At 44.1% G+C, this 15876-nt stretch overlaps 1 protein-coding gene across 1 annotated transcript; it reads right to left on the bottom strand.

Moving 5' to 3' along the window:
* Positions 1-4489: 4489 nt before the first annotated feature.
* LOC121454402 (interferon-induced protein with tetratricopeptide repeats 1-like) lies at positions 4490-15022 on the bottom strand. The gene is made up of 2 exons (XM_041661722.1): positions 14926-15022; positions 4490-6480 (listed from the first exon to the last, which is right to left on the bottom strand). Exons 1-2 carry the CDS (start codon positions 14928-14930, stop codon positions 5094-5096), a joined length of 1392 nt encoding a protein of 463 aa, XP_041517656.1. The 5' UTR covers positions 14931-15022; the 3' UTR covers positions 4490-5093.
* Between the last annotated feature and the right edge of the window lie 854 nt (positions 15023-15876).

The following is a 15876-nucleotide window of genomic DNA, read 5'->3' as shown; positions in this document are numbered from 1 at the left end:
GGGACCTCCAAGATGTTAGGAATTCTGCTAACACGAGTTCTTTGCTGACGCAAAAAAAACTCAGTCAAGCCAAATTACAAGTCAAATTTACAAATATCCAAATTTAATGGGACTCCTGTGCTCTTAGGTGGCCATGAGGGAGAAGTGGGATGCCAGGAACGTAATTATAAGCTCTGTGGTGGGGAAGTTGAGGAAAGAGACCATGAGGGAACTTTAAGGGGAAGCAGTTTAAATAGACTGGGGCAGTGGTCAAAATTTTGGCAAGCTTTCTTGACCCTGATTTACGAAATGGTCAGGGCTTGGCAGGCACAGAGACTGGGCCTACAAAAATGGAGACCAAAGAATGGGGCTTACATCACAAACACTTTAGCCACTGGATAGAGCCAGAAAATACACCAACTGTCCTCAGCCCTCATCCAACCCATGCTGAAAAATGGTCTACACCTGGGAGAGGAATGAGGCTTCCCTACAAGACCATTGTGGAGAAGTCTGTGCCATAACCCAGTCAGGGCCTATGTCCAAGTCCCAAGCCCTGCTGCACCAGTGATCTGTGTTGTTGTCCAAGGACTGAGTTATTACCAAAGGCCATGTGAATGTCTGGGGTCTGGGCTGTCACCTGAGGCCATAGTGACATTTGTGGTCAGGGGGGTTACAAGGGGCTTGTCTGGGTCCATGGTGCTAATGTAGTCTGTGTTCTAGCTCAATCTGTACCCTCAGCATCCATCAAAGGTCATGGGGATATCCTTGGTGTCTGGCAATGCATTAAGGGATTAATATCTGTAGGATGTGCTGCTGTGGTGTACCAGATTGTTGTGGTTGGGCATCTTGATGTCTGCTGACAGGTCAGCCTATGAGAGCTGGGTCTCAGTTAGTGTTCTTACTGAAGCATAGGCCTGTGTTTGTGGTCTACAGTATGCCCAGAATTTGAGTGTGTCATCATGACCCATGTTCCCACTGAATGGAAAGAGCATGGAGATGACTTTTGTGGTGAAAGTGATATCGATGTCTGCAGAGGCAGGGTTGAGAGGGGAAGATATGGAAGGCATTTGTGGCAGACATTGGACCTCCCAAACTGCCTTTGCCTAAAACACATAACAGCCTAGACAGAGAGCCACCAAAGAAAACTCTTAAAAAGTGTGACAAAGTGTGATGTCAATCATCTGTGATGTCAGCTACCCTACATCAACTCTTTTTTTCCACCTTTAAAACCAGAAATCCACAGGCAGAAACTGGTTGATATCTGAGTTCAAAACCAACCTGGTCTACAGAGTGAGTTCTAGAACAGTCAGAGCCACACATAGAAATTCAGTCTCAAAAAACCAAAATGAATGAAGCAGTGACTGAATAAATATAAGAAAACGTGTGAACTAGCTGAAGACTAGCTGTGATGATTTGATGGAGGAAGGTCATTGGCTAATAAAGGCACTGCCCTGGCCCATTTTATTGGTTAGAGGATAGGTGGGAGGAGTAAACAGAACAAAATGCTGGGAGGAAGAGGAAGTGAGCTCAGAGACTCCACAGCTCTCTCGGGAGCAGACGCCTCAGAGAGAGACGCCATGCCCCGCTCCCGGGATGAAGCTCCGACCCAGGATGGACTAGGCTAGAATCTCCCCGGTAAGCGCACCTTGGGGTGCTACACACAGATGATTAGAAATGGGCTAAATTATTATGTGAGAATTAGCCTAGAAGAGAATGGGCCAAGCAGTGATTAAAAGAATACAGTGTCCGTGTAATTATTTCGGGGCATAAGCTAGCCAGGCAGGCAGCTGGGGTGTTGGGGACGCAGCCCCGCCGCCGCCCTTACTACTTCAATGATTGTTCACCATTTAAGAGACAAGTCACACAAACTCCTTGCAGCCCCTCCCTCCCTCCCCTTCTTGTTTTCTCTCTCTGTTTCCTTTTCTGCTGCCCCCTTCTCTCTCTTGCTCTGTCCTCTTTTCCTTCTTTTCTCTCTCCCTCTATCTCTCTCTGTCTCTCACACCCTTTTTCCTTTTTCTTACCCTCCATAATTCAACTAATAAATATCTAATTCTATTCTGTACAATGTGTCTGTCCATGATGTGCTGATCATATGCCAACACTGCTAGCTGGCAGGAACTTGCACCTTCACGGGGAACTTATACTTTCCAGGGGACTCACAGTCTGTAGGACCAACTTTTCTCTGCATGGCTGGGGCCAGCCACCTTGGTTTGTGGACCCACCACAAGCTGCCCGGGGCCCACTGAAAAATCCTACACTAGTTCTCCTCAATCCATAGCTTCTGAGCTTCCGGTGAGTGTGTGGGAGAGGAAGGATTCAGTGTATTTCTGGGGCTGGGCACTAAGAATTTGGCGATGCTCCAAATACGATATATAAAACACAAAGTGAAACTTGTATTTTTCTTTTTGCTTACTTCTGTTGTGAGTAAGTTTACAAGAGGCAGTGAACATGAAAGGACTTTCAAGATCAGAGTGTATGATGTAAAGCTCCCAGATAATCAATAAAAGATGGTATGTGTTGAAAAAAGATTACCAAATGTATTAAAAATGTTGTGAATTAAGGGGCATTTCAAGGAAACCAGGCTCAAGGACTTGCCTGACAAATCAGATTGAAGAAGTGTAGGCCCATATTTCTACATGATGTGACATCTAAGTTCTCAGGCCATTGGTGATCTTCAGGATTTGAAAAAAGCCTGAGACTCCCTTCCAATATTGCTGTGTGAACTGTGTCTCAATTATTCCTGCATTTCCCTTCACGTCCAAGAGAGAAAAACACTTAATGTTGGGACATTGGACTGTGACAAAGAAGAGGTGTTGCTTCCACCCTTGGATATAATCCATAGAGTGACAGTTAGCTGACACTGGGATGTCACAGCCCACACTAACCTATCATCTGATACTTGATGTTTGTGTCAAGGGCTGAGAACCATGTGACCAACATTAGTCCCCTCCCTTGGTGCAGTCTGCTCTACTGAAGGCCCTTTCCCCTGATCACCCATCTAGACCTGGACCTGACTTGCAGTTCTTGTCCTTCACTTGGTTAGGCCTTTTGACTCCTGGCTTGATTCCTCAGCATCTTTTTTGGCCTGCCACTGACAACAACACCAGCAATCAGTACCAGCAGCCCCCGCTGGCCTCCTACTCATCTATGGCTCTTTCTTGTGTGGGATCATTCTCACTCCTCTTTTGAACTTCAGTTCATCAAGGAACACTGAGAACAGAACTGGTCACTAAGTACACATAATCTATATTTAGTAAACAATAGTGACGCTATTAGCTACAGCCTGATGTTCTAACCATAAAGCACAGTTATTTTTCTTATCCTTATTAATTAACTATTTTTCACATTTATTCAGTGGTGTGTGTGTGTGTGTGTGTGTGTGTGTGTGTGTGTGCCTGCTCGCCTTCACATGAAATTACCCATGATTGTCCCTTGCATAGCTGTGCGGAACAGGCCACAACCTGTTGAAGTTTAATCCTTGCAGTTGTGTGGATGAGAAAAGTCAAGACAGTTATAGAGAGACTACACTACGGGGGAAAAAGAAGAACAAAGAAAACCCAAAGGAGCTGACAGGACAGTTAAACAGCAGGAACAGAGGGAGAGGAGGAGCAGAGGGCAGAGAAGAGCTCCTGAGCATTGGCAGTGTGAATCTGCAGACATAGAGCACAAGGTGCATCCTGGCCCAGTGAGTCGGGGATCTGGGAACTGTAGGCACGTTAATCAATGCAAGAAACTTAAGCATTTCAGTTCTCTACTTTTGACCTACAACTCTCATGAAGTTAAGGGCAGGATACAGGGCTTAGTGATAATAGGACATGCCAGATAGCTGAAGCATCCAGTATCTGACACACATATCATCCCCTGAAATATCTTGTAGATATGTCTCCCCTCAGGCAAAGGTGGAAATGGTTTCCTGGAAGAGAAGAGCCTGCTAAATAACCAGATCCTAGATTGTCAATCAAACTGCTTATTCCAATCTTTCTCTCTTCCCAATCTTTCTCTCTTGCTGCTTCCCAATCTTTCTCTCTCTCATTCCCTTTTCTTCTCCCATCTCAGTTACTCTTCCTCTCTATTGATGTGGACTACCAGGGAGCATCTTTATGAATCCTGTGAGCTGATACTACAGTTTTCCATTGCTTGAATTTAATAAACATGTTATTGGCTTCACATGGATAAATCTGTAGAAAGTATCAGTTGTACTTTCCCAAGGGTCAGGCAAATGAAGTCTAAGCCCATCCCAAGCATCATCTTCCTACTGAAAAATAGCAGCGCTCAGGTACCTGGGTAGCATCAGTCACCCTTACTATCTGGTGTTGTGTAGAATGAAATAACCTTCTTCATGTTTTCACATCCCACGTGCTGCTCTCTTGTGCGCAGCTTCTCCCATGCTTGCCCTCTAAACTCCTGGGAGTTGGTGTAGCAACCCCATACCCTCCTCAGTACCGTGGAAGACTAACCTTTGGAATACTATCAACAAATTACACTGAAAGAGCTTGTGATTCCAGTAAATTTTAAAGGGTTTATTTTAATGGAGGGAAAAGCATCACACACAACACACTATCAATAGCACAGAAAAATTCAGACGAACTTCTTATGTCCTCTTCAGTCTGTAAGCTCCGAACAAGCTTTCCTTGCATTACTGTCCCGACACTTAAGTCTCTCATTAGCTGTGAATGGGTGTCCAGGAATGTGAGACCTCTCCTGCTTTCAAACTCTCTCCTTTGCTCAAATCTTTTGCTCTGAGGTTGTACTATAGTAAGAGTTCCTCATGATCAAAATTGAATTCTGATTAGAAAAGACTTTTGGTCCAGGACACTGGCAGTGAGAGGATGAAGACTTTCTTCCAACATTACAGATATAAGGAAAAAGGTTTGTGCCAGGACTCAAAGCATTGAGAACAGCAGGAGTCAGTCCTGGTCATTAAGCGAGCAGGTGTAATGGGGACAGAAGTTCCTTCTAGACATGATCATGAGGGTGAGAAAGAGGTGGCAAGAGCCAATGCATTTAGGTACTTGGATTCCAGCAAGATTGCAGTTCTGAGGAAAGCAGTCAGTTAGGAAGAATGGAAGGAATCTCAGTGACGAGTACATTATCTTCGCAGAGGTGAGCTGCATTCAGAACTCAGGGTTCATCTCCCCAGTGAGCCTCAGAGCCTTCTCATAGTACATCAGGGCCTCAGGCATGTTCCCTCTCAGCTTGTGGACTAACCCAAGGAGGCTGATGCTCTCCACAAGTCGAACTTCATTTTTAATTCTTTTGTCAGCCACTTTCTCCAAAGCTATGAGTAGTTTCCTCCAGGCATAGGACGTTTCTTCTATTTTTAGACCTTTTAAGTAGTGGGTGATCGCCTTGTCTTCTGATTTTTGATGAAATTGCTGATAACGGCCATAGCGTAGATGGATGTCTTGTTTTCTGTGACCTGTAAGGTTCTGCATGTTTAGCACCATCTGGAAATTTGCCTCAGCTTCTTCATACTGGCGAATGTCTGCCTGTACTTCAGCCATGCAAATGTAAGCTACATCAAACGTGGGCCTCAGTTCCACAGTCTTCTGAAATTCACAAATGGCCAGTTGGGCCATTTCCTGCGTGCTGCCCTGCCTTCTGGACAGTGTGTTTCTGGATTTCTTCATTTGGATCATTTGTTCTCTGTAACAGAGCCCTATTTGGTAATGCAGGTAGCCAGAGTTAGGTGATGTCTGCAAGGCCTTGTGTAGGAGTTGGAGAGCTTTGTCTACGCAGCCTTCCCTTCGGTAATACTTGGCTGCATAACGAAAGACATAGGTTTGACAGGATGTGCTGCTGAGGGCTTCTTCAATGTGTCTTTCTGCTTCATGTGTTTCTCCTATGTCCTGAAGTTTCAGGGCAAGATAAACTTTAATATATGGATCTGCTGGATTTAACATGACAGCCTTCCTTAGGGGTCCCAGAGAAATATTATTGTCATCGAAGTCTTGACGATAGGTGGCTACAGCATAGCCAGTGTTGTATTCGGGGTTTTCAGGCTCAGCTTCCACAGCTTTTGCAAAGCAGGCCATGGCTCGTCTATAATTCTGTCCTCCACACTTCAGCAAGGCCCAGCCTTCCTCACAGTGCATCTCGGCACACTCCATCCTGTAGCGGAAGGGACTTGCAAAGTCCTTGCAAGTATTCTCCACCTTGTCCAGGTAGCTCTGGGCTTCTGCCAAGCTGCCCATGTGGTAATGCACCCAGGCACAGTTGCCCCAGGTCACCACGTTTCTCTTACCCAAAGGCTCTTCCTGGATCAAGTCTTCTGCTTCTCTCAGGCTCTGCAGGGCTCCCTCATGCTGGCCTTTCAGGTGTCTCACGTAGGCCAGGAGGTTGTGCATCCCCACTGGCCCCTTGATGTCTAGAAACTCTACCTGCTCTGAGATTCTCATTTCCAAATCAGGTATGTCAGAGTCTTCAAACAGCAAGTTCCACGTGAAGTGACAGCTCAGCTGAAGGAGATTCTCCTTGACCTGATCAGTACCAGCATTCTCTCTGTGAGAAGGAAGCAAGAAGATTTGTTATGTGAGACCTGGCCAGAATCTGACACCATGCAAAGCACATTTTACAACATTCTTGCTTATTTCCTAGAAATCTAACATTTTGCCCATTTAGAATTTCTTGATATCTGTTTTTACATCGATCCCTCAGCTCCACTTACTAGAACTGTCAGAGTCTCCTTGACCATGCATGTCCATGTACGTGTACTTACCATCTTAGCTTTTGAGTTCATTTATTTATTCAAGACTGGACACGATCACAGAGATACAGGCCCACCCGCATTCTTGTCAGACTCCTGCCCTGAGATGTGGAACTCAATTAAACTATTACCCCTTCCCCACTTTGTACATGTGCCTGCCATCTGAGCTGACCTAAATAGAAACTCTCCACGGGTTCAAGAGCAAGTATTGGTCATTGCATGTCCTTTCCTTTTCATCTCAGACACAAACAGCTGGTGTCCTGTCAGAAGTGGCTGACTCAGAACAAATGGTCATGCCCCTGCCTTGTGACACTAGCAATATGATTTTCTCTGGATCTTTTCTCTCTGGGCAACATAGATGGGGGGGGTGACTCAACAATGGTATATGGGGTCCTTCTGTATTTGTGTTGCTTTCATTGGTAATTAAAGAAACTGTCTTGGCCTAGTTGATAGGGCAGAACTCAGGTAGGTGGGGAAGACAGAACAGAATGCTGGGAAGAAGAACAGATTCAGGCAGACTACATGAATCTCCAGGCTGAGACGGACGTAGGTTAGAATCTTGCTGATAAGCCACAGTCACATGGTGATACACTGATTAATAGAAATGGGTTAACTAAGATGTGAGAGTTGGCCAAGAAGAGGCTAGATGTAATGGGCCAGGCAGTAATTTAATTAATACAATTTCTCTATGGTTATTTCAGGTATATGTTAGCTGGGTGGTGGGATGCCGCCTGCTCCTCCTACTTGGGTGGGGCCACAGGCCCCCACCTTTTACAGAGTGGCACCTAATATGTCCTCTTCTATGGTTACAAAGAATCCCTGCATTCTAAACATGCATCTACTCTCATGTTCTTTTTTGTTTTGCTATGGAGCAGGACAATCACTTCCCTAGAATGTATCACTAATAATTCAATATCACACTGTACCAATCTGTGTAATGGGAATGATATCAGTGTATCCTATTTCTGGTCTTTGGGGAAATTTGTGAACCTAAACACATGGCTATGTTATAAACTCCACAGGACTTTCCTGCTTTTCTATCAGTATTGAGAGCAAGAGATAGAATTGTGTGACTCGGGTTTTGTAGGCACCCACAGCAGCACCTTTAAGTCTTCCATAGCTAGACGGCAATAGGCCCTTGGTCCTGTTGGTAGTTGTCTGCCAGAAGCCAGAAATGCCATCGTGCTTAAATCAGCTGTCTTTGGCTTTGATCTGATCAGATGCCAAGAATAGCAGCAGGAGGTGCCATACCTGTTAAATCTGTCCCATAAAGGACACTCTAGCTTGGAGCCATTAAGTGTTGACAAATAGAACATGACAGCCATTTAGAAACCTCATGAATCAGGCATTGGACTCACCAGCCCACCCATCCCTTATGCTTCTGTCCTGAAAATGTTATGATCAAAATCCTGATGACTCTGGATAGCCCTCCACTTCTGGGTTCAATGTCTACTGTAGGAACTTTGTCTTCATTCTTTCAGTTAATCCCAGCTAATGTCAATGAGCACCAGTTTTAAATACTACAAGACCAGAATACAGCACCATCGCCTCAAAAAAAGCTTTGCATGACAGACCAAAATCCCAGCTAATGTCAATGAGCACCAGTTTTAAATACTACAAGACCAGAATACAGCACCATCGCCTCAAAAAAAGCTTTGCATGACAGACCAAAATGCTAGAAAATATCCAAGAAGCTCCTGTAATAAAAATGATTTTGAAAACAAAGAATTGAAATCACTAAAAAGCTAAAATAATCAAGACATTATGGCACCAGCATAAGTATCCCTATAAGAGAAAAAGGCATATACAGCACCGGGGATGGCGTTTTAGAAATACCTGAGACAGAATACTGATTGCATAGTTGAGGCCTCTGCATACAGGCGGCCTTAGGAAAACTACTGAGCATAGTGGCTTGCCAACAGAACTTGGGGGATTTATATTTTTAAAAAATACTTTTTTTACATACCAATCTCAGTTCTCCCTCCCTACTTCCATCCTGCCCCCTACATCCCCTTCTTTTCACCCTCCATCCACTCCTCAGACAGGTGAAGGCCTTCCTTAGGGACTCAACAACGTACGGCATACCAAGTTGAGGCAGGACCAAGACCATTCCTTCTGTATCAAGGTTGAGTAAGGTAGTCCACCACACGGAATGAGATCCAAAAAGTGAGTTCATGCACATGGAATAGGTCCTGATCCCATTGCCAGGAAGCCCCACAATAGATCAAGATACATGACTGTCACCCCACATTCAGAGAATCTATTTCAACACAATGCAGGTTCCCCAACTATCAGTCCATAGTCTGTCTGTGAGCTCCAACTTGCTTGGGTCAGCTGTCTCTGTGGTTTTTTTTCCCACCATGCTCTTCACCTCCCAGTCTTGTTCATATGACCCTTCCTCCCGCTCTTCAACTGAATGCCAGGAGTTCGGCCTAGTGCTTGGATGTGGGTCACTGCATCTGCTTCCATCAATTACTAGATGTAGTTTTGTGATGACAAGTAGGGTAGTCACTAATTGCTCAGCACTAAAAAGCAATGACATCATGAAATTTGCAGGCAGAAGGATGGAACTAGAAAAAGCATCCTGACTGAAGTAACCCAGACCCAGAAAGACAAACATAGTATGTACTCACTCATAGTCCATATTATATGTAAACAAAGAATAACCAGGCTGTAATCCTCCAACACAGAGAGACTAGGTCAAAAGGGGGACCCGAAGAGACACACACATCAGGGTCCCAGGAAGGGAAAATAATTAAAAGCTTCTGGGTAAACTGCACCAGGATCGAGTAAAGGATAGGACAGAAGGGGAGAGCAATATAAAAGGTACCTTGATAGAGGGGGCCAATATGGGGTTGGGGAGAATCCTGATGCTGGAAAAATTGTCAGGAATCTTCAAGGATGATCCCAGCTACGAGTCCTAGCAATAGTGGAGAGGGAATCTGAACAGGCCTTCCCCTTTCTAAGATTACTACACTAATTGCCATGACATCAAAGAGCCTGCCTACATGGCACCTCACCTGGTAGGTGTTTCTTCCTAACGTGCAGAGGACCACATTCCTGCTAGATCCTCATGTAGTCTTTTTGTCTGGAAATGAACTCTGAGAACTCTTTTCTGTTTTCTTGTTTTGTTGTTGTAGGAAAACCTCCAGGTCCTCTAGCAGAAGAGCCCACCCTTGCATCTTCAGCTAACTTTAATCACCTTCCTCTAACTTTATCCATAGATAAGTACTTTTCTTGAGGCTAATTTGGACAGGGACACAGTTCAGACATTAGTATAGCCAAATGATTTTTGACTTCTTGATTTAGCCTCTTGAAGGATTTGATTTGAAGAAAGAGGTTCTTTGGGGCAGATTTTAAAGTCTCTCATACAACTGAATGCAAAAATGGAGTAGGAAGGATATACTAAAATAGTTTATTCACCATTAAGCATGGAAAAAGCACCCATGAGAAAATGTTGCAAGAATGGTTTAAATCATGGCATTTGTCTAGAGCCCAGGGGTGGGTACAGAGCTCCAGGGTGTATTCCTCAGTTTTCTCCCTGGGTTTCCACCTTCCTATAGTTTGTGATCTGTGGTCTGTCTGGTATGTGTGTTAGAGCTGTCTGTCTCATTTATCTGTGTGATTGTGTAAAAAACTGTATGTGCTCAGGCCCAATTTTTAACTTGGTTTCAAGTCTGGCAAAAGTTCAGTCTCTTGGAAGGTTAGAGATACTTTCAGAAAAATAGACTTTAACCTTGTCTCAAGGCATTCTGGCAGGGTTATGAGAAAGGGAGATAGAAAAAGGAAAAGAAAAGCAATACTTTCCCACAAATTAGAGGGTTAGAAGTGACAATCTGGAAGCAACTACTCTGAGACACGGGCTTTTGGTTTAGAGACGCACACATCGCAGTAAGGGATTAGATAGAATGATGCTCCTTCCAACTTGGAAATCTTAGAGTCTTTTATTAGTTTTGAATGCCATTTCTCTATGTAAGACCAGAGACAGAATTCACCTCCAAACTTTTAGAGAATTTTACTAGTGTGAATGGCCAAAGATGAACTGAGCAAGGATAACAACAATGGACAGGAAACATACAGATCAGATAGGAAGAGTCAGTGAAGCCTCAATGATACACAAAAAACAATGAACAACCAGTACAGTGGGGATGGGAGAGCTGGTATCCCCCGGCTAGGCTGTACAGCACCAGATGTTCAACCCTGATATTATCCATAGCAACAAACATTATAAGGACTGGACAGGTACACACACATATATATGTTTATATACACACATACAAAATCAATGAATGCACTAAAGAGGCAATGAATTTGAAGCAGAGCAGGGAGGGTAAATGTGAGGGGCTTAAAAGAGGAAAAGAAAAGAAAGGGAGAAATGTTATTGGATTCTAACAGCAAAAATAAACAAAAACCATGGGGAAGAATACATTAAAGTAAATTAAGGAAAAGTAAAAACATATTTTTAAAGCAGTCATAACTATCAGGAATTAACTTTTCTTAGGGGCTTCTTCTAAGCCTTGTTTTCTCCATCCTCCTCCTTTTCCCATGGCATTTAAATTGTGTTTGTGGAGGGGCTGCAAATGCCAAGGCCCACCTATGAAGGCTGGTGGACAGCATTAGGCACTTGGCTTCACCTGCTTGTTTTCTGAGAAGGAAAGACAGTGGTTGGCAGCTCTGCTCTCAGTATTAGCACTGAGACTGCCATTCTCACGCTTGCTTGGCAAGCCCTTTACCACTGAGCCATCTCTCCAGCACCAGTCTTAGTCTCCAAGGGAAACAACTGTGATGCTTCCTTCTCCTATCACGTGGTATTTCAGATATTACAGAGAGTTACGTAAGATTGATCCCCAGAGACAGTGGCATCAGTGAACATGAAAAAAAGGCCTATTGAGTAGAAACACTGACAGCCCTTTCTTCCCTAGGCTTCATGTATGCTCAAAATGTTCTTGATGTACCAACCAACAGGGGAGCCACGGCTCTTTGATATGCCGTATCTCCATGGCCTTGTGCTCTTTGGGCTTATCCCTCATCTCACTTGTCTATTCTAATTTCCAGAGCACTGTTTTATAATAAAATATCTCTAGTTATGTTTCTAATCATGAGCCCCTTGCAGAGTTCAATTGATGTTGGACACAATTATTTGGATATTTGAAAATTGTTTCTGGGAATGGTTCGTTATTGTTCCTATACTCAGGTCTTTAACTATAACATTTGATAAGCAAAGCTAGAAAGAAATAAAAGTGTAAGAAGCTTTTTTGTTGTATCCTTGTCTGTCTGTCTGTCTGTCTCTCTCTCTCTCTCTTTCTCTCTCACTTTGTTTCTCTCTTCTTGCTCTGTCTCTGTCTGTTCAGCAGCACAAACTCCTTGTCCTCTCAGATGAGCACGAAGGAAACCTGCCATGATAGACACATAGGATTGTTTCTTCAATAGGAGAAATGTATAGCTTGTTTTTTCACCCTGAAGGCTGGAAATAGAGATCATTAATAGCCTGGTGACTGTGCTCTCTGTAGATCCAGATATACAATGCTCCCACAGAGGGACCAGAAATGGCCAATAACTAGATGGCCTTTGCTTTATCTGTATGGACAAAGTCTCCCCAAGCTCCCAAATCAAGAAGAGAGTTGGCTAATGCTCCAAATGTCCTCTACACTATCTGTATGACTGACACCACATAAGATCCTTCCCTGGGTCCTTAAGGCAATACATAAAACCTACCTCTACAACCCTTCTTCTTAGAAGGAGTACTTGGAGTTGAGTTCCAATGCAATTATGCCTCTTTGTGGACAGGGCATTGTATTCACCGAAGAAGTTTTTTCATAATCAACTGGTCTTAAATAAACTCACAACAAACTGCTCAGGGTCAGACTCTAGTGAAGAGTCCAAGACTATGAATATAAAAATGTAGATTCCAGAAACAGGAATGTAGAAATAAAAAAATTATAAAGTCATGCCTAGGAAAATGAGAACAGACTGTCAGCAGCTCTCTCAGAAGCTTCAGAATGACCTATTAAAAATGGATTATTTTGCTTTCTAGCCCATCGCTCTATGTACAAGGCCATAGCATCTCTCTGCAAATTGAGAGCTACCCTAAGGATATGAGCTGAGTCTACTGTTAGGAAATAGATATATGACCTCTGGGTTATGCATTATCCCTGCTATATGAAACTGGCAGCATCAAAGGGGAGACCACAGGGCTTCAGCGAACACCACCTGGAAGTACCAAGGAAGACAACAGATTAATGACAAACACTGGTTTAACAAAAAACCCTGTTAATGGAGATTGTAAAATAAGGCAATCTTTATCTGAGTTTTACCTTGAGATTTTAAAAATTCCTTTGTTCAGACCTAATGCTTGGTGCCCCTACTATATAAAGGTGGATTCAGAAACTGGCCTTTTACCACAGCCTAACAAAATCCATCTCTGGCTGTGGTCTCAGCTAGCTCATAAACATTTTGTGCTCCATAGAGACTTTTTAATTTTATTTCTTATAGGATTCTTGTTTCTGGGATAAAGTTTGCTTCTAGTTTATTAGACTTGGGTGGTCTGTCCCCACCTTTGCACAACCCCCTGGAGCCAGCATCTGGAGGTGTGAACAACACTGGCTGACTAAGGAGTGTTCCACCACATTTCTTTCTTGCCTCGTGCAGACCATTACACAGCTGGCCATGGCCTTTGCAAAGAGCACAGCATTTGTCCTTCCCTGATTCTCTCTGTCTCTGTCTCTGAAAGCACTAAATACATGTACTTCTTTTCCCGGGCATGTAGAAACGATGTACATTTTTCTATAGGAACATTAATCATGGTCTAGGGATATCAGATTCAATCCTGCTTTTCTTTGATTTCCCTGCCTACAGCAACCCACAGCAGGAATTAGAGATGCTGTCCTCACTTTATGAGAAATAAAGACATTGGCATGGTAGCTAAGAACACTTTGAAATCTGGACGCCATCTGTCTATGGAGATCTGCCTTGACTGGGAGGCCCCCAGGGATCCTTGTGGGGAGCTGTGCCCCAAGGGTAGGCACGTGCTCTTGTGGATAAGCACTTGCAGCAGGAAAGCTGAGCAGCACAGAGGCAGCCGCCATTTGTGTGGGCAACAGGGACAGAGAGCAACCTGGATCCCAATGCCCACATGCACTTGGAGATCTCAGCATCCAGCCTCCCCTGTGCACTTGGAGATCTCAGCATCCAGCCTCCCCTGTGCACTTGGAGATCTCAGCATCCAGCCTCCTCGCTGCACTTGGAGATGTCAGCATCCAGCCTCCTCACTGCACTTGGAGATCTCAGCATCCAGCCTCCTTGCTGCACTTGGAGATCTCAGCATCCAGCCTCCCCTGTGCACTTGGAGATCTCAGCATCCAGCCTCCTCGCTGCACTTGGAGATGTCAGCATCCAGCCTCCCCTGTGCACTTGGAGATCTTCAGCCTTTTTCACACTGCAGGCACTCATTTGCAAACCACAGTTCTAGCCACCTGCTAGAGTCATGGGAACTCTGGACCCAGGCACAGCTTAGTCATTGGCCCTATGATCATGACTGTCACCTGACAGCCCTTAGTGTCTTCTGCACTCTTGTTGATTTCATTTCACAATTTTATGCCTCTGTGGTTTCTGTAATCTCTCTCATCATACAACAGAAGCTCCCAGCCTCCTGCATACTCACGTACTATACATGGTTCTATGTGCAAGAGCATACAATAGTTGCCTAGGAAAGAGATGATCATTGTAGCTCTAGGTTCGAGAGAAAACACTCTAGTGACTGACACTTTAGACCCAGAAGGCAATTTCACACATAGAAGTCAGAGACATTTACATAAAAAGAGCTCATAGGGAGCTGGAGCCTAGTGGTAATGTCTCACTCCGTTAATACCAGCACTTGGGAGGCACAGGTAGGGGGATCTCTGTGAGTTCATGACGAGCCTTGGTCTACAAGAGCTAGATCCAGAACAGTCTCTAAAACTACACAGAAACCCTGTCTCGAAAAACCAAAGCCAAACAAAAAACAAAAAGACTCCAGGTGCCTAGCATTTCTTACGTTATATATATGTATATATATATATATATATATATATATATATATATATATATATATAGTACAATTAGCCTCCTTATTCCTTTCTGAGTAGTAGAAAGAGAAGCCACAAGAGAGAACAAAAGAATGTAAGCAGACTTAGTCAGAACTGGCCACAAGCAAATGTCTGTGTCCTGGGTTCACTCAAACTGCAGAGCAGGGAAATCCTTACCCCATGGTGGCTGTGAAGGTGGCTGAAGTTCTCTGGACTTTCACCGGGACAGGACTCCTCAGGATCCCTCCTTGATGCTCTGCTCTGCTGTGGACTTTCACCCCCACTGGACTCTCGGATATAAGCTGGGAAACAGCTCTCTAAAGGGAAGTGAGGAGTGACACACACCAGTAGGAAATTGAAACTGGAAAGTGAAACTAAAGCCTTCAGGTTCTCCTCAGTGAAACTGTGGACAACCAGGGATTTTCCTTCTTGCTTTCTCATCTGAACTGATGGGGAGAAGGCTCTGGAACTGACAGACATGTCAGTTACACTGTCTGTCTAGAGAGAGACATTCATGGCACCAGGAGATGCTGTTACAAAGAAGTTGATGGAGGCGGTGTGAACATAAAGGACCAGACTGGCATCTTCCCAATACAACTGTTTCTCAGTCAAAAGAACTGAAGTTTTGCACTTTGTTCTTCCAAGTGAGCCCATAGTCGTGTGGATTTGATGGGATGGCAAAAGGGAAGTTTAGGGATAGCAGAGTCCATCAGCACGTCGGTTCCCCTGCAGTCCGGAAGTGGTCCATACCACTTGGTTTGCTGTCCATCTTTCCTTATGAACTTCTGTAGGTGCCATCATTTATGTCCACTTCCCTCTGCAGAACTTCTCAGTTCACCTAAGGCTTTAGGAGTTAACCCTTCATTAACCAGGTCAATATTCCAAAGCCTAGAGCCATGGAGTCTTGCTATGTGTTAATTGTTCTGAGATGTTTTTTAGTAAAGGGCTCTTGCCACTAGTCACTGCCCCATAAACAAAAATAAATACTCTTTAGAGTGTTGTATTCACAGCCTTGATGATACCCTGTCCTAAAGGCTAAGAAGAACAGTCTAAAAAACTGTAGAAAGTGGGGCTCAGACTGGTTCAGGTCTAGGTCAAGTATGTTAGTCTATCATCTTGGTTTCCTTG

Source organism: Microtus oregoni, unplaced genomic scaffold, assembly GCF_018167655.1.
Source record: "Microtus oregoni isolate MIOR12 unplaced genomic scaffold, Mior012 000012F_ref0000307, whole genome shotgun sequence".
Lineage (NCBI taxonomy): Eukaryota > Metazoa > Chordata > Mammalia > Rodentia > Cricetidae > Microtus > Microtus oregoni.
The sequence above is the reverse complement of the archived record's forward strand: the minus strand, read 5'-3'. Positions and strand labels throughout refer to the sequence as shown.